The sequence below is a fragment of the Palaemon carinicauda genome, unplaced genomic scaffold (assembly GCF_036898095.1).
Source record: "Palaemon carinicauda isolate YSFRI2023 unplaced genomic scaffold, ASM3689809v2 scaffold165, whole genome shotgun sequence".
Lineage (NCBI taxonomy): Eukaryota > Metazoa > Arthropoda > Malacostraca > Decapoda > Palaemonidae > Palaemon > Palaemon carinicauda.
In genome coordinates, this window is record NW_027169203.1 from 67429 (window position 1) to 92618 (window position 25190).

Consider the following 25190-nt stretch of genomic DNA (forward strand, 5'->3'; position numbering starts at 1 on the left):
TAGGCATAAGTGGTTGTATTGTCCATCCTTTCCTTAGCATGAACACACTTCCTACTCTGTCTCCGTAATGGCAGACAAAGCCAGCGTAGAAACATTCAATACTGTACCCGAATGAAAAGAATTTATAGCCCTGTTATGGTGCTCAACAATACAGTACTAGCTGCAGTGGAAGACAGAAGGGAAGAGACTGTTAACTACCTTGTTAATAAATTTAATGTCCCTTCCAGCTACAGTATTTGAAAATGACGAAAGGTTTGCATACACGTATGAACAAATCACGAAGCAGACCCCCATACGTACAATGTAACCCCAAACAAAAAAAAAAAAAAAACTATCCAATTTAAGACTTTATTAGCATCTCAACAGAACTCCGAGCATTGTCTGCAGCGTATAAAAATGAAAACGTCAGACGTCTGGAAATGTTAAATCACTGGCACTTCAGTCCCCAACTGGAAAGCTCTACTGGAAAAGCTTGGCGTAAGCTTTCTTCTCCTTGTCTCGTTGAGCTTTGATTTTGTTTACGACTAGGCTGAGCTCCTTTGCGATTCCTTTGTCCTCCGGTTCCAGCTGCTTCGCTCTCTCCAGGTCCTTCCTCGCCATTTCCAGGTCCTTGCTCATGTGGTACGCCTGGCCGCGGCGGAAGTAGGCCTTGGCGTTGCTCTCGTCCATTTCTAGTGCCTGTGAGAGAAGGGATTTATAAATTGACTAAAGCAGCAAGAGGGAATACAAAGAATGAAGCGAATGGTAATATAAGTGGGTTAACCCTTTTACCCCCAAAGGACGTACTGGTACGTTTCACAAAACACATCCCTTTACCCCCATGGACGTACCGGTACGTCCCTGCAAAAAAATGCTATTTACAATTTTTTTTTTATTTTTTTGATAATTTTTTGAGAAAATAAAGGCATTTTCCAAGAGAATGAGACCAACCTGACCTCTCTATGACAAAAATTAAGGCTGTTAGAGCAATTTGAAAAATATATACTGCAAAATGTGCTTGAATAAAAAATAACCCTTGGGGGTTAAGGGTTGGAAATTTCCAAATAGCCTGGGGGTAAAAGGGTTAAGAAAGGCATGTAGAACTTCAACGGTGAAGTTAGCAAGAGGACCTACAGACTACAATTTTAATGATGCAGAGAGAGGCCATTGAAGAGTAGAGAAAGTGAACCATTTTGATTTTCATGCAAATAGAATAAGCCGAAGCACATTGATTTTGTTAAAGTGACATCAAAGAAAGGGATTGCAATGTTACACATTTATGGCAAACTTCTTTACTAACAAATTGCTTCACTAGAAAAGGAATCTTGTATAAAACACCTAAATAATAATTCTTGTTGCAAGTTCAGATACTGGTTCACTTGAGAAGTCATTACTACGCAGTACTCAAGAAGTTTTATTCCAGCTGTTACCAAGTTGTGGAATGATCTTCCTAATCGCGTAGTTGAATCGGTAGAACTTCAAAAGTTCAAAGTTGGAGCAAATGCTTTTTTGTTGACCAGGTGGATGTGAGTCTTTTTATAGTTTATTTATGACATATTTGTTTTTGATGTTGTTAATAGTTTATATATGACATGTCTGTTTTGACGTTGTTACTTTTTTTAGAATGATTTAATTGTTAATTTGTTCTCTTCATTTATTTATTTCCTTATTTCCTTTCCTCACTGGGCTATTTTTCCCTGTTGGAGCCCCTGGGCTTATAGCATCTTGCTTTTCCAACTAGGGTTGTAGCTTGGATAGTAATAATAATAATAACTAGCAAAGCTACTACCCTAGCTGGAAAAGCAGGATGCTACAAGCCTAAGGGCTTCAAAGGGGGAAAAAATAGCCAAGTGAGGAAGGGAAGTAAATAAGTAATGAATAATTAATATAAAATATTTTAACCCTTTAACCCCCAGGCTATTTGGAAATTTCCAACCCTTAACCCCCAAGGGGTTATTTTTTCCCAGCACATTTTGCAGTATATTTTTTTTTTAAATTGCTCTAACAGCCTTAATTTTTGTCATAGAGAGGTCAGGTTGGTCTCATTCTCTTGGAAAATGCCTGAATTTTTTCAAAAAATTATCAAAAATATGAAAAGAAAAATTTTTATAGCATTTTTTTTGCAAGGACGTACCGGTACGTCCATGGGGGTAAAGGGATGGCTTTTGTGAAACGTACCAGTACGTCCTTTGGGGGTAAAAGGGTTAATATAAAATATTTTAAAGATCATATAATATAAACTATGGAGAGAGACTTATGTTAACCTATTCAACATAAAAACATTCGCAGCAAGTTTGAACTTATGAAGTTTCACCGATTCAAGTTTTCTGATTAGGAAGATCATTCTACAATCGGGTCATAGCTGGAATACGACTTCTAGAAAAAAAGGTTGAAAGTCCTGGCTTTTCAGTACTTTGTAAACCTCTAAAACTGAATGAGGAATGTGAAGTAAGCAATAAATCTGGCGGGCTTTGTAAACCTCTGAAACTGAAAGAGGAATGTGAAGTAAGCAATAAATCTGGCGGGCTTTGTAAACCTCTGAAACTGAAAGAGGAATGTGAAGTAAGCAATAAATCTGGCGGGCTTTGTAAACCTCTGAAACTGAAAGAGGAATGTGAAGTAAGCAATAAATCTGGCGGGCTTTGTAAACCTCTGAAACTGAATGAGGAATGTGAAGTAAGCAATAAATCTGGCGGGCTTTGTAAACCTCTGAAACTGAATGAGGAATGTGAAGTAAGCAATAAATCTGGCGGGCTTTGTAAACCTCTGAAACTGAAAGAGGAATGTGAAGTAAGCAATAAATCTGGCGGGCTTTGTAAACCTCTGAAACTGAAAGAGGAATGTGAAGTAAGCAATAAATCTAGCAAGAAATGTGGTAAATATAATCTTGTGTGTTCAAATACTATTCAACAACATACGCTCGAAACCAAAACACTTACTTCGCTGCAATCGCCGATACTTTTGCTGAAGAGGTTTAGCTTCGTACAACAGAGTGCGTGGTTCAGGAGGCACGACACGGCGAGGCCGTTGATGGCCTTCTCGTCTTCCTCGTTGCAATCCTGGCGTTTCTCTCGAAGCCTGAGTTTGGAAAAGAAAAAAGAGAAACATAAAACCTGAATTTGGAAAATAAAAAATAAAAACAAAACCTGAGTTTGGAAAAGAAAAAAAAAACAGTTTCAAGTTTGGAAAAGAAAAAAAAGAAACATAAAACACAGCTGCTGTTAATTCTAAACATTACTTTCTTAATCTTATTTTTCCACCGTTCAATTGCTTATATAACGTTGATCGTAAACCCGAGAATGAAATATGTATCCCACTAGGAATTAACCATATTAGGTGGTGATGAATGCAAGAGTTGATGGGAGAAGTACAAGAGGAAGGCCAAAGTTTGGGTGGATGGATGGTGTGAAGAAAGCTCTGGGTGATGAGAGGATAGATGTGAGAGAGGCAAGAGAGCGTGCTAGAAATAGGAAAGAATGGCGAGCGATTGTGACGCAGTTCCGGTAGGCCCTGCTGCTTCCTCCGATGCCTTAGATGACCGCCGAGGTAGCAGCAGTAGGGGATTCAGCGTTATGAAGCTTCATCTGTGGTGGATAATGTGGGAGGGTGGGCTGTGGCACCCTAGCAGTACCAGCTGAACTCGGTTGAGTCCTTTGTTAGGCTGGAGGAACGTAGAGAGTTGAGGTCCCCTTTTACGTTTTGTTTCATTTGTTGATGTCGGCTACCCCCCAAAATTGGGGGAAGTGCCTTGGTATATGTATGTATGTACATAAATTTACTATTATTACTGTACTATATATATAGCCAAAATTCATATCAAACTCCTTATTATTATTCAATTTATATTTAATTCTCTCGTACAGTCATTTATATAAATAAAAGCTAAAATGCAGGATAGCTACATTGTTACTTTCCCCAGGAAATTCTGGGTGAACCGACTTCTTTTTTATCATTTTTAGGGTTTGTATGCTGTGTGAAATATTGTCTTCCATGCTCCGGGGACCTTGTATCAATGTACAAAGCTCGGACTGAGTTTATACGAGGGTGCGTCCACACGGTCGAACAGTGTCTGTCAGACAAACACAGTTACTGTATTATAAAGCGAAAGAGTATGACATCGTAAGCGTTTAAAGGTTTAAATGCCGCTCGTGAATGGCAGATGCAAGGGACAGTGACATTGCCCTATCAAGCAGGACAATGCCCTAGAGACTGACCATATATACACACGATCAGCGACAAAGCTAGAACATGGAGGACCAGGCAATCGCTGCTAATGACTCAGCAGGAAAACATATAAGCTCTCCAAAACCCCCATCCTTAGCTCACAGGGATGGTGAGGTTACAGCGACCAAAGGAACTAAAGAGTGTGAGCGGGACTCGAACCCCAGGATGGCATTCACCAGTTTGGGACTTTACATCGGCCACCACAACCCTGAATGAGGAAAGTGGATATGGTAACAAACGGTGGTCCCAAATGAAGTTGTCTGCCATGATTTCTACTCCGTTCACTAAACAGAGACCGGAAGAAAAGTTCGAAGCTGATGTCCGCTGGAAACACAGTTATCTATGTCAGTGTTATCAGTCTGTGCTCGAAAAACAAATAGTAGTTGTCAGCGGACATCAGCTTTGAACTTTTCTTCCGGTCTTTGTCGAGTGAATGGAGTAGAAATCATGGTAGACAACTTCGTGTGGTACTACTGTTTGTTACCATAGAAAATAAATTGCAACCAAATAAATTGCATTATGCAACATGATTAATTATTCCTTGACCTTTTTGAGAACAATGAAATGGTGTATGGAAGGACTAGTTGCAAAGACAAAGTGAAAAGAGAAGACATTAGTCCATTTTAAAGGAACCTCTAGTTGGTTATGAATCGGACTTCTGAAACTGCAGTAGATGGGCCCAAACTCTTTAAACGTTTTATCGAAGGTCGAACCCTTTATAACTGAACAGGACACATGTATAAGGGATAATTTTTCCGGAAGAATTTCTGGAGGTAGGGTAGAATCATGTATGCCTGACCTAGAACAATAACCTATAAGTGAAATGAAGATGTTATTGTTAATGTGCAATGTATAACCTACGTTATTCCAAGAAAAAACTTATGTTGGAGACTGGTCATACTTTGGATTGCGGGCTGTTAACTAAATCCAAATTGTTTCTGTAATAAGGATAAGATTTTTACAGAGAGAGAGAGAGAGAGAGAGAGAGAGAGAGAGAGAGAGAGAGAGAGAGAGAGAGAGAGAGAGAGGAGAGAGAGAGAGAGAATATTACGTATTTTCCTCACGATCTAACACTTTTCCGGGCAAAGGAGAGACTTGGTAGTCCATAACTGAAACCGATTCTGTTATGTTGTATCATCGAAACATGACAAATTCGAAGATAATTTGTATTTTTCCTAACCATACAAACCTTAGCTATTTACAAAGGGTTATTACTTTTAGCGTAGCTGAAATGGCGAGCCATTAGAATTTAACGAGGGTGTATTACCCCCGCGCTAGTTAGCGGGGGGTAGGGGAGTGGTAGCTAGCTACCCCTCCTCCCCCTCACACACAGGTGAATACTCACTTTCACTTAGAGGTAGGACTTGTCTTGGGGGACAGGGCTGGCGGGCAAATATGTGTAAATAGCTAAGGTTTGTATGGTTAGGAAAAATACAAATTATCTTCGAATTTGTCATTTGTTCCGTAACCGAAATACAAACCACGCTATTTACAAAGGGTGACTTATCCCTTAGGAAGGGTGGAAAGTCCCCAGCCATACTGGCTTTGGCTTTACCCGGGGACTCAGAATCCGAGTGAGTCGCACTCGAGAAAAGGAGTCCCTGCACCTCACAAGTTCCTTGCACCGCAAGGAACCATGTGGCCTACGTAAGCTTGTGTGTGAAGGAAGAAGTGTGACCCGTCTTAGGCAGTTGACCTGGAGTTCCAGAAGGAACTCTGGGTTAAGACGTTCCCAATACCACCTCGTCAGGGTATGGGGGACGCGACAGTATTGACTCAATACTCGGAACACAAGGAAGCATGGTTTACCTGCAGAGGTTCGAGGTCAGCTATGCAGAGACCAGGATGCTGCTTCCCCGTAGAGGGGATGATGAAGAAAGAAGTAAGGGCCAGACATACTTCTTTCGTTCATGCAGACTAAAACCTGATAACAATGCCCTCAACCTTCTGCTACCTGTCCAAAAAGGAGCCTGAGGTTAGACCAGCTGTTGTGTAGCCACCACAGAGCGATAGAAAACGTATCGAGACTCCTGTGGGTCACGCCCTGCAGGAAGCGGGCTGCGAAGGTCATCAGACGCTTCCAGACTCCAGCTTGTAGCACCTGCGTCACAGAGTAGTATTACTCGAAGGCGAGGGACGTTGCGATGTATCCAACATCGTGCTGTAGGGCGACGTGACGGGGGAGGGTCTGAAGACAGGCCGAGATGAATGTCCTTGAGTCCGGGCTGAAGAGGTATACTGGTGACTCTCCCCCCATGTCCTCCTTGTGTTCCCAAATCGGCTGCAACTGAGGCCAAACTGCAGCTGTTCCCAGCGCTAACCTCTCGATTCCTGTACTGGCAAGAAAGAGAAGGTCTTGGGACATCAGACACAGAATGGAGACTCAAAATCTTGAATGAATCGGACCGAAGGGTCGGGACCCACAGATTCTGAGTCTAGCCAACAACTCAGGAGCGAGCCTGAATGTTGCCTTCCCCTCTTCCTTAGAAAGGGGGGGAGTAGTAAGAGACCAAGAAGATTGCTTACACACTGGCCGTGGCCAGAGTGAGCAGAAGACCCAGGGCGGAATACAATCCGAGGCCTGTCGTAAAAGGGTCTTGAGAAGATCTCTTAAAGGACTAAAAGTCCGAGCCATGCTCCAAGTTGGAGGTCTTCCTCCGACTAGGGCAGGGACGATCGTAGCTTCGCATGAGCGAGGATAGATCCAGCGGGCAGGAAAAAGTTATTCCTTTAAGCCTGAAGGTCAGGGAAAGGCTGAGCGACAGGCTTCATTGCCAAGAGCGGAAAGGAGTTTCCTCCCGCCGAAAGGCAATAAGACCGTTATTGCTGGAGAAGAGGCCTCACGGGAAGAGGTATATCTCCCACGGCACCAACCACCTTAGACTCTTCACTTTGCCTGGGAGACCCCTGTGGATGACTATCGCAGATGACGCGACCTCCGTACCGCGACTGTAGCGGGTTGTCTCTTCTAGAGGAGGAAGCGTAGTGTCTCCAGGCATGAAGCCGAAGCGACGCCCCGGTTCGGGAGAGATGTCGCAGTGTGGTTGCTTGAGTAGTCTGCGCCGTGGGAGAAGCTCTCCCGGGAGTTCCGTCAGGGGAAGCAGAGGGTCCAGAAACCGTTCTGCACATAGTCCCAGTGGAGCTCTCCCATTGAAAGGTTGACAGACAACCTGGTTTTGTTGAGACCCATTGTCCGCAGACAAAAAGGAGGGAAGACGCAGGCGTCGAAGTTGTCCCACCATCACCGGAATGCATCTTGCCAGAGTCTCGGGGTCTGAGACTGGGGGGAAAACTAGCGGAAGCTTGAGGTTCCAAGCTGTCGCGATCAGGTCCCCCAGACCAGCACTTGCTGGTTACCCAAGGTCAAAGACCCCTAGGTACACTCTCTCTATGAGGCTCTGCTCGGATAGTCTGAGAGAAACATTCCCCTGCCTGGAATGAGAGAGCCGATGGTGGAATTGAGAGAATCTCAATCATCCCGATATCTCTAGTGCAAGATGTGAAGGTGTGAAAATGCGTCCCCTGCTGGTTAGCATGAAGTCGACACGCAACGGGGCGACTTGGCAGGAGCGGTAGGATCTGAAGAGGGGCCAGACTAAGGCCCTTAAGCCTGCCTGAATGATGGAGAGGTATCCTTCAGGTCTTGACCATAGGCCTGGACCGGAACATGCCCCCCCCCCTTTCCTTTGACGAGTCCGAGAACCGCATCAAGAATGTGGGGAAAGGACGAGAATATCCACTACCATCAAGAGGCTCCATAGGTCAACACCCATTGTAGGTTTAATAGTTCCGCTGGTCCCATAGGGCCAGGGAGTCCGGTTAAACATTGCCTGAAGCCACCGGAACTTGGATCGCCCCACATGGAACTTATCCTGAGGCGACCGTTCGGACTATAAACGGGTCAATGAGGAAAGAAGAACTAGGAAACGTTCCAAGGTAGGGCTGAAAACTCTGCTTGACTGAGAACAGGTACTGCGACTCTCCTCAGTCTTGCCACGGTGAACCGAAAGGAAGGCTCGGAGGATGTGGTAACAGAATCTGGCGTCCCCAGGTGGTCACCCATCCAAGTACCGACGTTGCTTAACCTCGCTGGACGGACGAGAAGCGGGGTTTCCAACGTGGTAAGGCGGTTGACTCAATATCATGGCCAGATACTCCAGATGTTGAGGCAGAGGAAGAGAAGGCTCCAAGCAAAATACCATGAGCCCACACTCATGGTCAGCATTCGGAAGCTTTTCCCGGCGCTGAAGAAGGTCGAAACCCGAGCCTACCGGAGTTGACCAGCCCTCCAAACAGCAGAGGAGGCGGAAGTCTGCACCTGAGCGGCCAAGAGGAAGGCAGGGAGAGTTCTCTGGGGAAACAAACCTGCTATGCCACGGCGGGATAGCCACACTGCATCATAAGCCGGAATACTTGCAGTTTAGGTTGAATTCGACGAGCACCCTGGAAGATGGATGGAATGGAAACTGAAAGTACCCGTCCTTCCGATCCAGGGTTAAAGGAGTCCTGTCGCCTCGTTACCAGTCTGATCGATTCTGCTGGTCTACGCTGGCCGAAGTTTGTACGACAAACTTGATCAGGGCTGAGAGGTCGACTATGGACATCCCCTCTCAGATCCTTCCTTACAAGAAAGGATCGACTGAGGGGGGCCGGGGGTGAAGCCGTCGATGATCCTAAGGAAGACCTTCGCCTAAGGTATGGATCATTCTGCCCAACCGGGCAACTCTGCTGATGCTATGGCATAGAGGTTCAGAGACACTGAATTCGCTGACAGAGACGGCAGGCGCGATATCCTTGGCTACTCACAGAGATTGTGCGGGAATGGGCATCGGGAAGCTGTCATTCGGATGAGTTACCTTAAGCATCCTCCCAGCGAAAAAACCTGCAATCCTAGAGTTCGTGAACTCCTTTTAGGACTATGCCCCCCCGGGGGAGTCTCCCGTGCCATCTGTTCCTGACAGGAGGAAACTGCAATTGGACACCTTGTCCCAGTTGTCGTAGCCGATAACTTAGGCCGACGTGGTTGAAAGAAAAGGGAGCTGGAGCCCTGCAGAGTCTGGAAGAAAGCGCCTTGGAGGAGTGAAACCGGAAGTCGATTTACTCCGCACAGCAGACGTCTAAGTCTCTGTCCTTGGGCAAAGACAAAACTCTTCTCAAGGATGGAAGGGTGTCTGAGGTTGTTGACCTCCACAGATGAGACACCCGAATGAAGCCTTCAGTCAGCGCGTCCAGATGGTACAACATCGAGCTTGTCCGCAAGTAGATACTTAACGACGAAAGGCCAAGGTGCCTGAGCTCGAGAGGAGGAAAGTACCCTTGATCTTCCTGTAGCTTCCTTGAACCAAACCTCGGGCCGTAACCGAGGAGGGAAAGAACCTGGTAAGCTCCCAGAGGAAGAGGTAAGCAGTCACCCCTTGTCCGATGGAGAAATCTTCAACGGAAAGCCCCCCCGCCAAAAATCCTTCCAGGGCGGGAGAAGGAGAGAGTACTCGTGCAGGAGAGGGGACCCTCGAGACCGACCTCTTGGGAACCAACTTCGCCCTGGGGGAAGTCACCACGAAGTCCACTCCTCTCTTTCTCTTCAGCGTAGGAGAGACAGCCGCTGGTTTGTTACCCTGGCCGGTGAGTGCTGGTTTCATAAACCTCATTAACGCCCGTGCCAGCGGATCAAACCATGTCTGCTGCTCCAAGGACACAGAGTCCGAAATCCTCGCTAAGGTGAAAGGGATCGGGCGATCCTTTGGAGAGGACACGACGGTTCCTGCCTGAAAAGGTGGGAAGAATGCTGTACTGACCTGTCTTCGTCCTGCACTACCAACCTGTGCTTGGATGGAGGTGATCCCGAGTGCCGCCTAGGAGCACGCGTCCCTGCTGCTACCACCGGCTGTGGAATTCGCCGCGAACTATGGTCGCGCGAGGGCGAACAGTCGCGCAAAGGCGAATGGTCGCGCGGGCGCACAGGCGAGTGGTCGCGCGGTCGCGAGGGCGCGCAGGCGAGCGATCGCGCGGGCGCGCAGGCGAATGGGCGTGACGGCGAGGGATCGTGCTGCCGCGTAGGTGAAGAAGATCGCTGGCGGTAAGCGATGGCGAGCAGCATGTGTAGGTGAATGATCGCGTGATAGGGTGCGATGGTGATCAGCATCCGCAAGAGGGCGAGCGTTCAGGGTTGTGCGATGAGGAGCAGCATGCGTAAGCGGGCAATCGTGCAGGGTTGTGCGATGGCGAGCAGCATGCGCAGGTGAATGATCGCGTGAAAGGGTGCGATGGTGATCAGCATCCGCAAGAGGGCGATCGTTCAGGGTGGTGCGATGAGGAGCAGCATGCGTAAGCGGGCAATCGTTCAGGGTTGTGCGATGGCGAGCAGCATGCGCAGGTGAATGATCGCGTGAAAGGGTGCGATGGTGATCAGCATCCGCAAGAGGGCGATCGTTCAGGGTTGTGCGATGAGGAGCAGCATGCGTAAGCGGGCAATCGTGCAGGGTTGTGCGATGGCGAGCAGCATGCGCAGGTGAATGATCGCGTGAAAGGGTGCGATGGTGATCAGCATCCGCAAGAGGGCGATCGTTCAGGGTGGTGCGATGAGGAGCAGCATGCGTAAGCGGGCAATCGTTCAGGGTTGTGCGATGGCGAGCAGCATGCGCAGGTGAATGATCGCGTGAAAGGGTGCGATGGTGATCAGCATCCGCAAGAGGGCGATCGTTCAGGGTGGTGCGATGAGGAGCAGCATGCGTAAGCGGGCAATCGTGCAGGGTTGTGCGATGGCGAGCAGCATGCGCAGGTGAATGATCGCGTGAAAGGGTGCGATGGTGATCAGCATCCGCAAGAGGGCGATCGTTCAGGGTTGTGCGATGAGGAGCAGCATGCGTAAGCGGGCAATCGTTGAGGGTCGCGCGATGGCGATCAGCATCCGCAGTTGAGGGTCGCGCGATGGCGATCAGCATCCGCAGTTGAGGGTCGCGCGATGGCGATCAGCATCCGCAGTTGAGGGTCGCGCGATGGCGATCAGCATCCGCAGTTGAGGGTCGCGCGATGGCGATCAGCATCCGCAGTTGAGGGTCGCGCGATGGCGATCAGCATCCGCAGTTGAGGGTCGCGCGATGGCGATCAGCATCTGCAGTTGAGGGTCGCGCGATGGCGATCAGCATCCGCAGTTGAGCTAGTAGCTGGCGAACCATGTTCCTTCAGAAGTGTTGGAGAACGTTGGCGTGCCAGCTGTAACACACGTGGGCGATCCGGAGATCGCTGGCGAGCTGATGATCGCTGGCGAGCTGACGATCGCTGGCGAGCTGATGATCGCTGACGAGCTGATGATCGCTGACGAGCTGATGATCGCTGACGAGCAGAAGGCTACGCGTGGAAGCCTGTGCAAAGAAGAAGAGTCCTTGACCCCGACCTGAACCGAAGTTCTAGATCGCGAGGGCGAACGTGGGCGCACAGGGCACGTAACAGGAACCGCCGGGAAGATCATCTTGAAAGCGCTGACGAACAGGAGAGCGCTGACGAACAGAAGGGCGCGCAGGGAAACCCTGACACGCAAGGGAAGAACCCCCGTGGGGGCAACCCTTAGCCCCGAAGGGATCGTTGTAAGCCGGGAGACTGATGTCCGTCGGAAGACCGCTGTCCGTCGGGAAGACCGTTGTCCGTCGGGAAGACCGTTGTCCGTCGGGAAGACCGTTGCCCGTCGGAAGACGAGATTAGACTGCTGTCCATCTGCACCAAGACGGAAGATCGAGAAAAAGAAGTTGTAGGCTGCAAACGGAGATTCAAAAAGGCGCCTCAAGCACCCTTATAGGGAGATGAGAGGCCCTTACGACGAGGCGGACGGAGGGCCTTACGGCGAGGGAGGCCAACAGCAACAGCAACAGAAGAAACCTCCGAAGAGGAGTCTCTATGAGTGTACTCTCTCGCGAACGAAAGAGAAACACTTCGTGGAAGAGACTGGTCAGCTAGTGACCTAAAAGGGGCAATCCTCCGAAGAGGAGCTCCTGCAGTTGCCCAGCCCCTTGAGCGAAACTGCAGGTGCGACCGCTCAGCACCAAGAGCATAGTCGCACGAAAAAAAGGCAAGAGAAGAACCCCCCAAAAGAGGAAAAGCTCAAGCCTGGACAGGAAAAAACTTCCCTCGGAAGGAAAGTTATCCGCCCAAGGAGGCAAGCCTCCTGACTGTTCTAAAATGAACTGGAGAGCTGTCCGTCGACACGGGAGTACTACCAGTAGAAGGAGACACGCCCCTGACGACAATACAAGGGGGGAGGCAGCAACAGCCGAATCCCCAGGACTCAACCAGACAGCTCACACCGTTGCTATATTACAGAAACGAACTAGATCGGTAACTGTAAAAAAATAAAAACAAATAATATTAGTACACATTCATTCCCCCGGGAAGGCTCCGAAGAGGAATCCCGAGGAAAAGGAACAAGAATTACACAACAGGCACGTGCCCTCACAACCACTTACACTCGCGGAATGAGAGCTGTAACCAAAACAGAATTATAACAATTATAATTATGTAACTATGTAATTATGTAATTTAAAAATGAATGAACACTAAAGAAAAAAACGAAAACCCCGAAAGGAATCGTTCTACAAGCTGAAAAATTAACAACTACAATTAGATTCATAAACTAATTGAAACAAAATGTACGGCGTAGCAACCCCACCCACACGGGAAGGAAGCTACAAGGGCGTAGTAAAACATAGTAAAAGGGTGAACGACCTCAAGAGAGAGAGAGAGAGAAAGACCGAAGTCAAACTCGATCGCAACCCATAAAATTAGGCCGTGGTGGCCTAACTGCCGAGGCCTCCACGTAGATATCGTACACTACACACACACATCTGAAAAGGAAACTTACTTATTTCTATACTCAAATATATATACAAACATGAAAACATGTTTACATATATATTGAGTAAAAGAAAAGTAAGCGATTAAGTAAAGACAAAACAGACAATGGCTGCCAAGCGAGGACCAAGACAGAGACGTCTGTCACAGTCCGAGCCAAAAGTGAAAGTGAGTATTCACCTGTGTGTGAGGGGGAGGAGGGGTAGCTAGCTACCACTCCCCTACCCCCCGCTAACTAGCGCGGGGGTAATACACCCTCGTTAAATTCTAATGGCTCGCCATTTCAGCTACGCTAAAAGTAATAACCCTTTGTAAATAGCGTGGTTTGTATTTCGGTTACGGAACAAACCATAATTTGGCTGTGAAAATGTCTTCTGTACCAGCCCACGATTTTTACATCCCTCCAATTTGCGTAGCACTCTCTTGCATTGACCTAGATTGAATTCTATTTACTTTGACTCATAAATCAGAAACACTTCTTGGGAATTCCGTCTTTATTTCATTAACCCTTTTACCCCCAGGCTCTTTTGAAATTTCCAACCCTTAACCCCCAAGGGATTATTTTTCCCCCAGAACAATTTGCAGTATATATTTTTTAAATTGCTCAAACAGCCTTAATTTTCATCATAGAGAGGTCAGGTTGGTCTCATTCTCTTGGAAAATGCCTGAAGTTTCTCAAAAAATTATCAAAAATATGCAAAAATATTTTTTTTATAGCATTTTTTTGCAAGGACGTACCGGTACGTCCATGGGGGTAAAGGGATGAGTTTTGTGAAACGTACCAGTACGTTCTTTTGGGGGTAAAAGGGTTAATTGCCGCCAAGCGTTTATTTCCGTCTTTGTAAACATTTGCTTTGATGTTTCCTAAGCAAAGGTTCTGCCAGTACTGTTCGATTAGCAACTGAGCTTCTTCTTTTTATCCCAAAGGCAGCTTTCCTTAGTAACTGGATTACAGATAGCCATGTTTACAGGAAAGGTAAAACCTAATCACCTGAAAGTTAAAGTTTATCTGGTAAACAGACATAATTCCGTCCATCCTGTCTCTCCGGAGAGTGTCCTAAGCTCAGACTCTACGAACACAAGCGCTGTCCAATACACCACTTGGTGCTCATGCTTGACGTCATCAACGCCTCTTTCTGCTTTCCATTGTTAACTGGTAACAGTTGATGTTCACGGACACTGTTCTCCCGTGTGGACACGCCATAAGAACAATGGGCTCAAACTCTATTGACCCTGCGATTATCTGTGGCAGACCTGGCAAGAAATGTACATTTTTGCATTAACAATTTGCAAAATTCTCAAAAATGAAAAAAAAAGGAAAAAAAAAAAAGGAAAAAAAAAATCAACTGATGATGAGAAAGGGGGTGCTGATGTTGATGATGACCAATAACAGAAAAGTTGCTGGTTATCAGGATCAATGAAAAGCAGTTAACAAGAACTAAGATTCCTGAAAACATTCATGAAAGAGCAAAGGTATTGCATACAGACCTCGTTATAAGGAAGCCAGGTATATCAGCAGAAAAAGAGACAGAAACATTCGTAGCGAGTCAGGGACAGTTTCGTAAATGCGACAAGACCGGTCTGTTTTCATTCCCAGGATGACCATTACAGGCCCCCTCTCTACATTCCTCCCAGCCTCACAAGGGACTCAACCGTGTTCGGCTGGTATTGCTAGGGTGCCACAGCCCACCCTCCCCCGTTATCCACCACAGATGAAGCTTCATAACGCTGAATCCCCTACTGCTGCTACCTCCGCGGTCATCTGAGGCACCGGAGGCAGCAGCAGTTCCTACCGGAACTGCGTCACAATCGCTCGCCATTCATTCCTATTTCTAGCACGCTCTCTTGCCTCTCGCACATCTATCCTCCTATCACCCAGAGCTTTCTTCACTCCATCCACCCAAACCTGGGAGATCCAGGAGCCTTTAAAATATACAATGTGCAGGAGAAACAACTAAATGTTATATGGAGGTCAAACAACAAGGTTCGAGTGACTCTCACTTTGTTTGTGGAACGGGTCAATGAGGTTTCTGGTCCTGCGGTCGAAAAGTACCTCATGGAGAAGAACCTCCCACTCCAAAACTAGTTGCCTATGGACAATGCTCCTGCTCAGTGAAAATGACAATGCCGGTTTAGCACCTGAAGAACGGAAGTTGTAGTTTCTTCAACTACTTTACGAACTCGACCCACTGTACAGGAGGCCACTCCCTTTACTAAAAACAGAGGGATAACAGCAAGCAATTCTGCCCCTCTAAGAAGTTACAAAATGGACATGGAACAACGTCTGCATTACAGTACTCGCACACCGGACGCATCCTCGTCTAGGCTTGCGAGGACAAAGCCGCACTTCTGCCCAGGGAGCCGACATCATCAAAAGGCAATCAAGCGAACAGATAATATGAACAGATAAAGGGAAAAGGTAATGTAGGCACACCAAGGCAACAATCTATGTCTACCGTATTCAAAAGCTTAAAGGACGTTTCAAGCTCCTATCAAAGGTCGAAGATTTGTATAACGCATAGGAACAAATAACTCCAAATTTCTTAATCATAATTTTCACTTGCTATTCCATTTCTGCCTTGATATATACGTACAGTCGGACACAGAAGTCCTAGATCCACCTCGCTCCAAAGAATTAGACCATGGCACACCCTTAGTGTTCAACAAATAACCAAATAGATGGTGTAAGGAGAGACAGCAGAGGTGGAGCTAAACGCAGGAACTCGCCGCACAGCAGTACACCACTGCTGTACGACGAGTCCACTTCTTCAGAAGGTGTACTAAAAAACCGTAAACCTACCTACTAATATACAGGAGAGACTTTCTGTACTTTTTGACGGCGCTCTCGTACTCCTGTTTCTTGAAGAGCATGTTGCCCGCGTCTTTTATGTCGCCGACGGATTTGAGTAACTGGTCCAACTGCAAAGAATATATTGTAATGGAATTTTTGTAAGCTCAGAATTTAAGGATGATGTCACCCAAAGTTTATTTCTGTGATGCGCCAATTAACCCTTTTACCCCCAGGCTATTTGGAACTTTCCAACCCTTAACCCCCAGGTGTTTTTTTTTTTTCAAACACATTTTGCAATATATATTTTTTTAAATTGCTCTAACAGCCTTAATTTTCGTCATAGAGAGGTCAGGTTGGTCTCATTCTTTTGGAAAATGCCTTAAGTTTCTCATAAAGTTAATAAAAATATGCAAAAAAAAATCTGAATAGCAGTTTTTTGCAAGGACGTACCAGTGCATCCATGGGGGTAAAGGGATGAGTTTTGTGAAATGTACCAGTACGTCCTTTGGGGGTAAAAGGGTTAAAGAACTAAAAAATGAAAGTACTAGTATCAAATTCAGCGACGAAATCATTCTATAGGGTTCGCTCATTGGGCTTGTTCTTCTGTGAGAAGAAAACATTTCATATACTATACGAGATCTAAGCGAGAATAAACCAAAATCGACCAATAGATAAATTCATCTGATCAATATTTATCTCGGCAATTAACACATCTTTGTTTATATTCCACCTTTTATCCCTTTTACCCCCAAAGGACGTACTGGTACGTTTCACAAAACTCATCCCTTAACCCCCATGGACGTACAGATACGTCCTTGCAAAAAACTGTTATTTATATTTTTTTTTGCATATTTTTGATAATTTTTTGAGAAACTTCAGGCATTTTCCAAGAGAATGAGACCAACCAGACCTCTCTATGACAAAAATTAAGGCTGTTAGAGTAATTTCAAAAAAATATACTGCAAAATGTGCTGGGAAAAAAATAACCCCTTGGGGGTTAAGGGTTGAAAGTTCCAAATAGCCTGGGGGTAAAAGGGTTAAGTTATAAGCTAAATAAGATTTCCAGCTAACATCATAAACTGTACTCTTACCTGCTGTAAAAGTATCAATAAAAATTCCTAAGAAAACCAGTACTGTACTAATAAGAAAAAAAAATACAGTATCTAAAACCATTTAAAGGCTGCTCATGAATAGCAGAGGCAAGGGACACTGACATTCCCCTATCAACGAGGACAATGCCCCCCAGTCCCCTCTCCACCAAAGTTATGACCAAGGAGGGCCAGGCAATGCCTGCTAATAGCTCGGCAGATAGACCTTTAGGTTCTCCCTCACCCCTTATTATTAGTTCAAAAGGATGGCGAGGTTGAAGCGAACAACGGCGAGGATACTCACGGCAGCCCCGGCGAAGTCGAGGTCCGAATCCTCCGGGTACTGGGGATAGACGTCGCACGTGCCGTCTTCGTCGACGACGCCAAACGACTGCCCCGGCTCAAACTGCCCGCAGTCATATATCTCGCACCTCTGTAAAGAAGTTTATTACAAGTGTCGTTTTTGCTTAATGTAATTGAAATGATATTTTGTTTTACTTCAGCATTTCTTTATCTTTGTTATTTTTAGTTGGATTTGTGTTTGTATATCTTTGTGTTTCTAAGTTGGGGGACCTTCTAAGTTGGGGGACCTTCTAAGTTGGGGGACCTTCAAAGTTAGGGGACCTTCTAAATTAAGGGCCCTTCTAAGTTAGGGGACCTTCTATAGTTAGGGGACCTTCTAAGTTGGGGGACCTTCTAAGTTGGGGGACCTTCTAAGTTGGGGGACCTTCTAAGTTAGGGGACCTTCTAAATTAAGGGCCCTTCTAAGTTAGGGGACCTTCTATAGTTAGGGGACCTTCTATAGTTAGGGGACCTTCTAAGTTGGGGGACCTTCTAAGGTAGGGGACCGTCTAAGTTAGGGGGCCCTTCTAAGTTGGGGGACCTTCTAAGTTTGGGGACCTTTTAAGTTAGGGGAACCTTCTAACTTAGGGGGACCTTCTAAGTTGGGGGACCTTCTAAGTTTAGGGGACCTTCTAAGTTGGGGGACCTTCCAAGTTGGGGGACATTCTAAGTTGGGGGCACCTTCTAAGTTGGGGGCACCTTCTAAGTTGGGGGCACCTTCTAAGTTGGGGGACCTTCTAAGTTAGGGGACCTTCTAAGATGGGGAGACCTTTTAAGTTGGGGGCACCTTCTAAGTTGGGGGACTTTCTAAGTTGGGGGACCTTCTAAGTTAGGGGACCTTCTAAGTTAGGGGACATTCTAAGTTGGGGGACCTTCTAAGTTAGGGGGACCTTCTAAGTTGGGGAACCTTCTAAGTTGGGGGCCCTTCTACTATGAATAACCAAGTCATGCAACGCGACACCCACCTCTACCGGCTTGTCGCTGTCTGTCTTGACCTTCTCCAGGGACCGCACGACGCCCATTCCCTTCACGACCCGACCGAAGACCACGTGCTTCCCGTTCAGGTGCGGCGTGGCGTCCAGCGTGATGAAGAACTGGGAGCCGTTGGTGTTCGGGCCGGCGTTGGCCATGGACAGGATGCCGTCCGAAACGTGTTTCAGCTCTAGGTTCTCGTCGTCGAACCTCTCGCCGTAGATGCTTTCTCCGCCCGTTCCGTCGTGGTTCGTGAAGTCTCCTCCTTGTACCATGAAGTTCTCGATAACTGGGGATAATAAGTTGAATTATTTCAGTATTCCAACGATGTCAGGATGCCAGAGAACTTCAAATCAATCAATCAATAAAACTTACTCCTATGAAATACTGATAAAAATTCAATTACTCCTATGAAAATTGATAAAAATTCATTAACTTACTCCTAGGAGATTTTCATAAAAATTCGATTACTTACTCCTATGAAGTTGACAACAATTTATCAACTTACTAAGATGAAAAGTTGATAAAAATCAATTAAATTCTATGAAATGCTGATAAAAATCTAATAACTTACTCCTATGAAATGTTGATCCTTTGAAATGGAGGGGATACCCCTTCGATCCCATGCCCTTCTCGCCCGTGCACAGCGCCCGGAAGTTCTCTGCGGTCTTGGGGCATTTGTCGGCGTATAACTCCAGCACGATTCTTCCAACTGCAAAGTCGTGATGAAAAAAATTACTTAAATTCAAAGCTGTGAATACAAACAGTTTTCTTCCCTATCAATGAATAGTTATCATTATCATTACTAGCTATTCTACAACCCTAGTTGGAAAATCGAGATGCTATAAGCCCAAGGGCTTATAGTTTCTTCCTGATCTAAAGATATATCTTTAAAATTTTATTACTTCTCTAGCAGTACCAGCCGAACTCGGTTGAGTCCCTCGTCAGGCCTGGAAGAGCGTAGAGCGGAAAGATCCCCCTTTTTTTCATTTGTTTGATGTCGGCTAACCCCCAAAATTGGGGGAAGTGCCTTGGTATATGTACGTATAATTTATTTCCTTTCCTCACTAGGATATTATTCCCTGTTGGAGTCCTTAGCCTTGTAGCATCCTGCTTTTCACATTATAGTTGTAGCTTAGCTAGTAATAATCATATGTCAATTATGCAGAGATAAAGAGACGGGAAAAATCTCTCACAACCAGTTGGAACCAGGCGTGCATGATTAGGTTAGGTTGAATTTCTGCATTCTCCGCAAAGACGTTTCTCTACTCACTCGCTGTCGTTCATGCGGTCAGCTCGAAGCCCACAACAGCCATGAATTGGTTAAGGTAATTTATTTATGTATGAAGAGGAGATATATTCTGGATAATCATGGATAATTCACGCACATATTCACGATATTACCATATAAATAAATTTATACTATGTTTAAAATTTTCTTAGTCACAAACAATTATACTCCAATTTACGGAGCCTTTGTACATCAGCGGCCAGATCCTCATGCGTTGATTTAAAATGGACATCAACTAACCTAAACTTTTCCCCTTAACCGAACCTCCAAGCCATGTCCTTACCTATATACCTAACGGAGGGGCTGACGCCCCCCTGCGGCCACCCTTACACTGCCGTATTCTAAGTTAGACATAATAATACATACAGGTGGCCGCTATCATATATACACCCCCAATTCATATTTGAATCATACCAAGAGATATATCCTTATTGCATTAATATCAAGAAATGAATAATATACTTTTGTATTATATAATTCATACGGTATACAGTACTGTATACAACATACTGTACAGAAAAACAGAAACTGTACTATAAATACAGGGCTGTTTGGTATACAATACATAATTTCAAACTATGAATCTTACGGCCTAGATTGGGGGTAGGGTGGGGGTGTATGTATGATAGCGGCCACCTGTATGTATTATGTCTATCTTAGAATAGGACAAAGTGAGGGGGGTCGCAGGAGGTTCCCCCCCCCCCCCCCGGGTTAGGTAAATATGTAAGGACAAGGCTTGTAGGTTAGGTTAAGGGAGAAAGTTTAGGTTAGTTAATGTCCGTTTTAAATCAACGCACGAGGAACTGGCCGCTGATATACAAAGGCTCCCCAGCCTACAATGAGGTAGGATGAATCTTACGTCCTACATTAGGGTAAGGTAAATCACACAGCCTACATTAGGGTAGGGTGAATCTTACGGCCTACATTAGGGTAGGGTGAATCTTACGGCCTACATTAGGGTAGGGTGAATCTTACGGCCTTCATTAAGGTAGGGTGAATCTTACGGCCTACATTAAGGTAGGGTGAATCTTACGGCCTACATTAGGGTAAGGTGAATCTCACGGCCTACAATGGGGTAGGGTGAATCTTACGGCCTACATTGGGGTAAGGTGATTTTCACAGCCTACAATTTGGTAAAGACCAACTATTTAATATAAAAACTTACATATATAAATAAAATAAAATATATCCAACATTTTTAATCAGTTTTTAATAAATAAAAAATCTCAAATTTCCTACAAATAAAAAAATAAAAATAAATTTTTGGCGCATACCATTTTCATCACCAATTTTCACGTCCATATATACGTGTGGATTTCCGCTCTCCGGGGCATTCATGGCTTCAAATGTTGTCCAAAACGAGCTACGATGATACAGGAAGGCTTTGTCTTTAATTGGCCAGCTGTAGAACCAACGGGAATTCGGGAATTTTGGGAATTTTGGAATCTGGAATCGTCTAGAAAGAGTGGAGTAACGAGTTTAGGATTCCTCGTTGCTCTCACCACAACAACACTGAGTCACTGATTGTGGGCACACTACTAGATAGATTATTATTATTATTATTATTATTATTATTATTATTATTATTATTATTATTACTTGCTGAGCTACAACCCTAGTTGTAAAAGCAGGATGCTATAAGCCCAAGGGTTCCAAAATGGAAAATAGCACAGCGAGGAAAGAAAAAAGAGATAATGAAATATCTTAAGAACAGCAACATTAGAATAAATATCTATATAAACTATAACAACTTTAACAAAACAAGAGGAAGAGAAATAAGATAGAAGTGTGTGCTCGAATGTACCCTCAAGCAAGAGAACTCTAATCAAAGGCAGTGGAAGACCATGGTACAGAGGCTGGGGCACTACCCAAGACTAGAGAACAATGGTTTGATTTTGGAGTGTCCTTCTCCTAGAAGAGCTGCTTACCATAGCTAAAGAGTCTCTTCTACCCTTGAGTGAAGAAAATTTTTTTGGTAATCTGTGTTGTCAAGGTGTATGAGGACAGAGGAGAATCTGTAAGGAATAGGCCAGACTATTCTTTGTCTGTGTAGGCAAAGGGAAAGTGAACCGTAACCAGAGAGATGGATCCAATGTACTATTTGGCCAGTCAAAGGACCCCCAAACTCTCTAGCGGTAGTATCTCAACGGCATGGATACAGAAATGACAGAAGTACGTCCGATCTCATAAAAGAAATATAATAATTGCTCCGGAGACGAAAAGCCTGAGAAGAGGTAGAACAAGAAATGTAGATGTTAGATTGAGAAGGGACAGGTGAGATGGCTGGGACATGTAGTGAGAATGGGTTGGAATGGAATAGCAAGGCGTAGATGGGACTGGACGCCTGGTGGGAGCAGATCAAGAGGTATGTATAGTCGTCATACAAGTATCCTGGACCAGGGTTCGAAACCCAGCCAGTCAGATACCATAGTCTTTGAGTGATTTCGCCTGGGGCTCTGATCCCGAGGTCGTTAAGAGAATCCAGACTTTAATGTATTAATATATCCGTGGCTTATTTGAAATATGAAAAACACGTTTAAATGTGCAAAAAATTATCGTATATATATATATATATATATATATATATATATATATATATATATATATATATACACACATATATTGTGAATTCATTTTAATCTTTAATATATATTTAAATGCAGAGAGATATGGAAGAATAATTAAGAGAAATGTAGGAAAAATAAGGTATTATATACACGAACAAGAAATATTTCTGGCCAGTAAAAAATAAAAAATTAAACATAAAATTTCATTATTTCACAATTTTGTAAAATAGAAAATAAGTTATTTTGTGAGGAAAACAAATTTGAAAACAGATAGTAGGGTTGAAATATATATTATTATTATTATTATTACTATCGAAGCTACAACCCTAATTGGAAAAGCAAGATGCTATAAGCCCAGGGGATCCAATAGGGAAAAAATAGGGAAAAATTAAATAAAAATTAAGTGATATAGGAATTAAAATACATATGATGATAAGCCGCTCTTCTAGGAGGAGGACACTCCAAAATCAAACCATTGTTCTCTAGTCTTGGGTAGTGCCATAGCCTCTGTACCATGGCCTTCCACTGTCTGGGGTTAGAGTTCTCTTGCTTGAGGGTACACTCGGGAACACTATTCTATTTGTTTCCTTATTTCTTTAGGCACCAACAACCCGTTGAGATACCACTGCTAGAGAGTTACTGGGTCCTTTGACTATCCAGACAGTACTACTCTCTGGTTTGTTGCTCATTTTCCCTTTGCCTATGCATACACCCTGTATCTTTAATATCCTTCTCTTCTCCTTTTCTGTTTCATCAACTTTCTCACACTATTCTTTGCCTTTCTCCTTTTCTGGCTTTATTTTTGCTCTCTTTTGTCACTATGTATAGACTTACTTTATATAGACCTTCAATAAATCTTTCATGGTATATAATTTTCGTTTTTATTTGTATTTTATTGTATTTATCATGTTATATGACATCCACAGCTTGTGTTTATAGCAGTTTTTTTATTTATATTTTCATTTATCTCATAATCTAGAACTACCTTCTTTATTATTCTCTATTCTTGTTCATATATTTACTTTCTCATGGGGCATATATAGCTCGTAATATTATTTTTATCTTTCCATTTTCTATCTGAATTATATATCTTTTAGTTCTTTTTCTATCTCAATCCTTCAATTTCTTAAATACACATTTATTCAGTGTCTCAATTTTATGTTTCATCTCTACCTCTATTATCTGTTTCTCTTCATTTTCTTATTTTCTTTATCTCTTATGCCCCATTTTATCCCTTTTTATTCCCTTCCTACCCAATCTATCTTTAATTCTTGCACAGAAATTATTATATATCAGCTCTCTAATTCATAGTATAAATAAAATAAATAAAATAAAATAATAAATTATGTTTCATCTCTACCTCTATTATCTGTTTCTTTTAATTTTCTTATTTTCTTTATCTCTTATGGCCCATTTTATCCCTTTTTATTCCCTTTCCTATCCGATCTATTTCTATTTCTTGCAGAGAAATTATTATATATCAGCTTTCTCATTCATAGAATGAATAGAATAAATAAAATAGAATAATAAGAATAAATTAGGGAAAATCCTTTTCATTAGCAAAGACTTGTTTCTCTTCATTTTTTATTTTCTTTATCTCTTATGCCCCTTTTACTCCTATTTGTTATTCCCTTTCCTACACGATCTATTTCTATTTATTGCATATAAATTATTATATATCAGCTTTCTCATTCATAGAATGAATAAAATAAATAAAATAATAAGAATAAATTAGGGAAAAATCCCTTTCTTTCCTAAGCATTTTAATTCGGACTTTCATGAAACGTTCTGTGATAACTTTTAGTAATGTGTCTCAAAACGTAGTTTATTACATTATCACCCAATGCAGATTAAAAGTCACATGAGACACAAAATTAGATAGAAATATTATAAAAAAGATAATTATTAATTCAATATTTCATCTCTTATATCTATAAAGGCAAGATATTAAAATTTGTGAATCATTTCAAGAATTTTAACTTTAAGCCAAAGTAAAAGAGAATTAGGAATATTAATACAGAATTTGACAGTATAGGAAAGGAATGAATATTTAATATACTTAATTATAATAATATAATTTACTATTAATGAATATGAGATGAAATATCTTGATATTTATTAAATTAATTAAAAGAAACGTTACTAAATGTTATAGGCGTTCAGTTGATCCAAAGCCTCGAACGTTTGGTGGATCAGTAAAACGTTTGTTATTGTTTTGGCAAAAAGAAGCAAAATTCAACAAGTGATTATACCTATTTTATTGACTTTTTCCCCGTTTTAAGGTAAAATAATCTTATTATGTTATCGTATAATACGATATTATTGTATATATAGGCATTTATTATCGTTAAATAAGCGAATATCGTAAAATAACGTACGATATCTCGAGGGGGAACTTTGCCTAGGGTAGACTACGTCTCCGAAGATATATTTATAAAAAACTAAGATAATTATTAATTATATTTATATATAATTGATTATTACTCTTGATTAACACTTAGTTGTGTGTGAAATCCTGTATTGCCTACCGTAAGCCTGCTGGCCTGCACAGTAGGCTAGTTCGGTAATGTGGTATGGCCTTATAGCCTACGGTAGGTTAGGTTCAAGGTGAATAATGTTGATAAATATTTTTTAAAGCTTTATTACTTAATTTAGGCATTGATTAGGCTAGGGTAGGCCTAACCGTGCAGGCCGAACTCCTGTTTTCTATTGGTGGTAAGGGAGCCTTTGTAGATCAGCGGACAGGTCCTCCCGCGGGTGCCGAAAACGGGAATTTCTTCCCGTAAAGAGATATGCATCGGTACCTAACCTTACCTAAGGTAGTTTCTTATAACGTTGGCAAATAACCCTCCTATAAACTGCCAATTACCCATTATTTGTGTAATTAACAAGTGCATCCGCCATTCTACAAACATTACTCAATTACGTTTATTTTGTGTAATTAATGTGCGCGTCTGTCATTCTACAAAAAAAATATGAATTACCTCTGGTTTGAGTAATTAGCGGGGGGTGTCCGCCATTCTACAAACATTACTCAATTACGTTTAATTTGTGTAATTAACATGCGTGTCCGCCATTCTACAAATAACTCCAAA

General features: G+C 43.5%; 2 protein-coding genes across 2 annotated transcripts in view; one reads left to right on the forward strand and one right to left on the reverse strand.

The window, feature by feature from the left end:
* Nucleotides 1-334: 334 nt before the first annotated feature.
* Nucleotides 335-21041, reverse strand: LOC137635734 (peptidyl-prolyl cis-trans isomerase D-like). Its single transcript, XM_068368187.1, has 7 exons — nt 20803-21041; nt 18812-18949; nt 18231-18526; nt 17228-17356; nt 15845-15963; nt 2919-3057; nt 335-678 (listed from the first exon to the last, which is right to left on the reverse strand). Exons 1-7 carry the CDS (start codon nt 20864-20866, stop codon nt 460-462), a joined length of 1104 nt encoding a protein of 367 aa, XP_068224288.1. The 5' UTR covers nt 20867-21041; the 3' UTR covers nt 335-459.
* A 3262-nt stretch (nt 21042-24303) lies between these two features.
* Nucleotides 24304-25190, forward strand: part of LOC137635727 (splicing factor ESS-2 homolog) — a 32819-nt gene continuing 31932 nt past the window's right edge. Inside the window, exon 1 of the mRNA XM_068368178.1 lies at nt 24304-24377. The gene's annotated coding sequence lies outside the window, so the exon portion shown is untranslated. The remainder of the gene's footprint in view (nt 24378-25190) is intronic.

Excerpts from the sequence above, each read along its gene's own strand:
- LOC137635734 (XM_068368187.1), bottom strand. The coding sequence starts at position 20,866 with ATGAATGCCCCGGAGAGCGGAAATCCACACGTATATATGGACGTGAAA. Across the intron at positions 18,950-20,802 it reads GAAAATTGGTGATGAAAATG|TTGGAAGAATCGTGCTGGAG; the intron begins GTATGCGCCAAA and ends ACGACTTTGCAG. Across the intron at positions 17,357-18,230 it reads ACAGCGACAAGCCGGTAGAG|AGGTGCGAGATATATGACTG; the intron begins GTGGGTGTCGCG and ends ACTTCTTTACAG.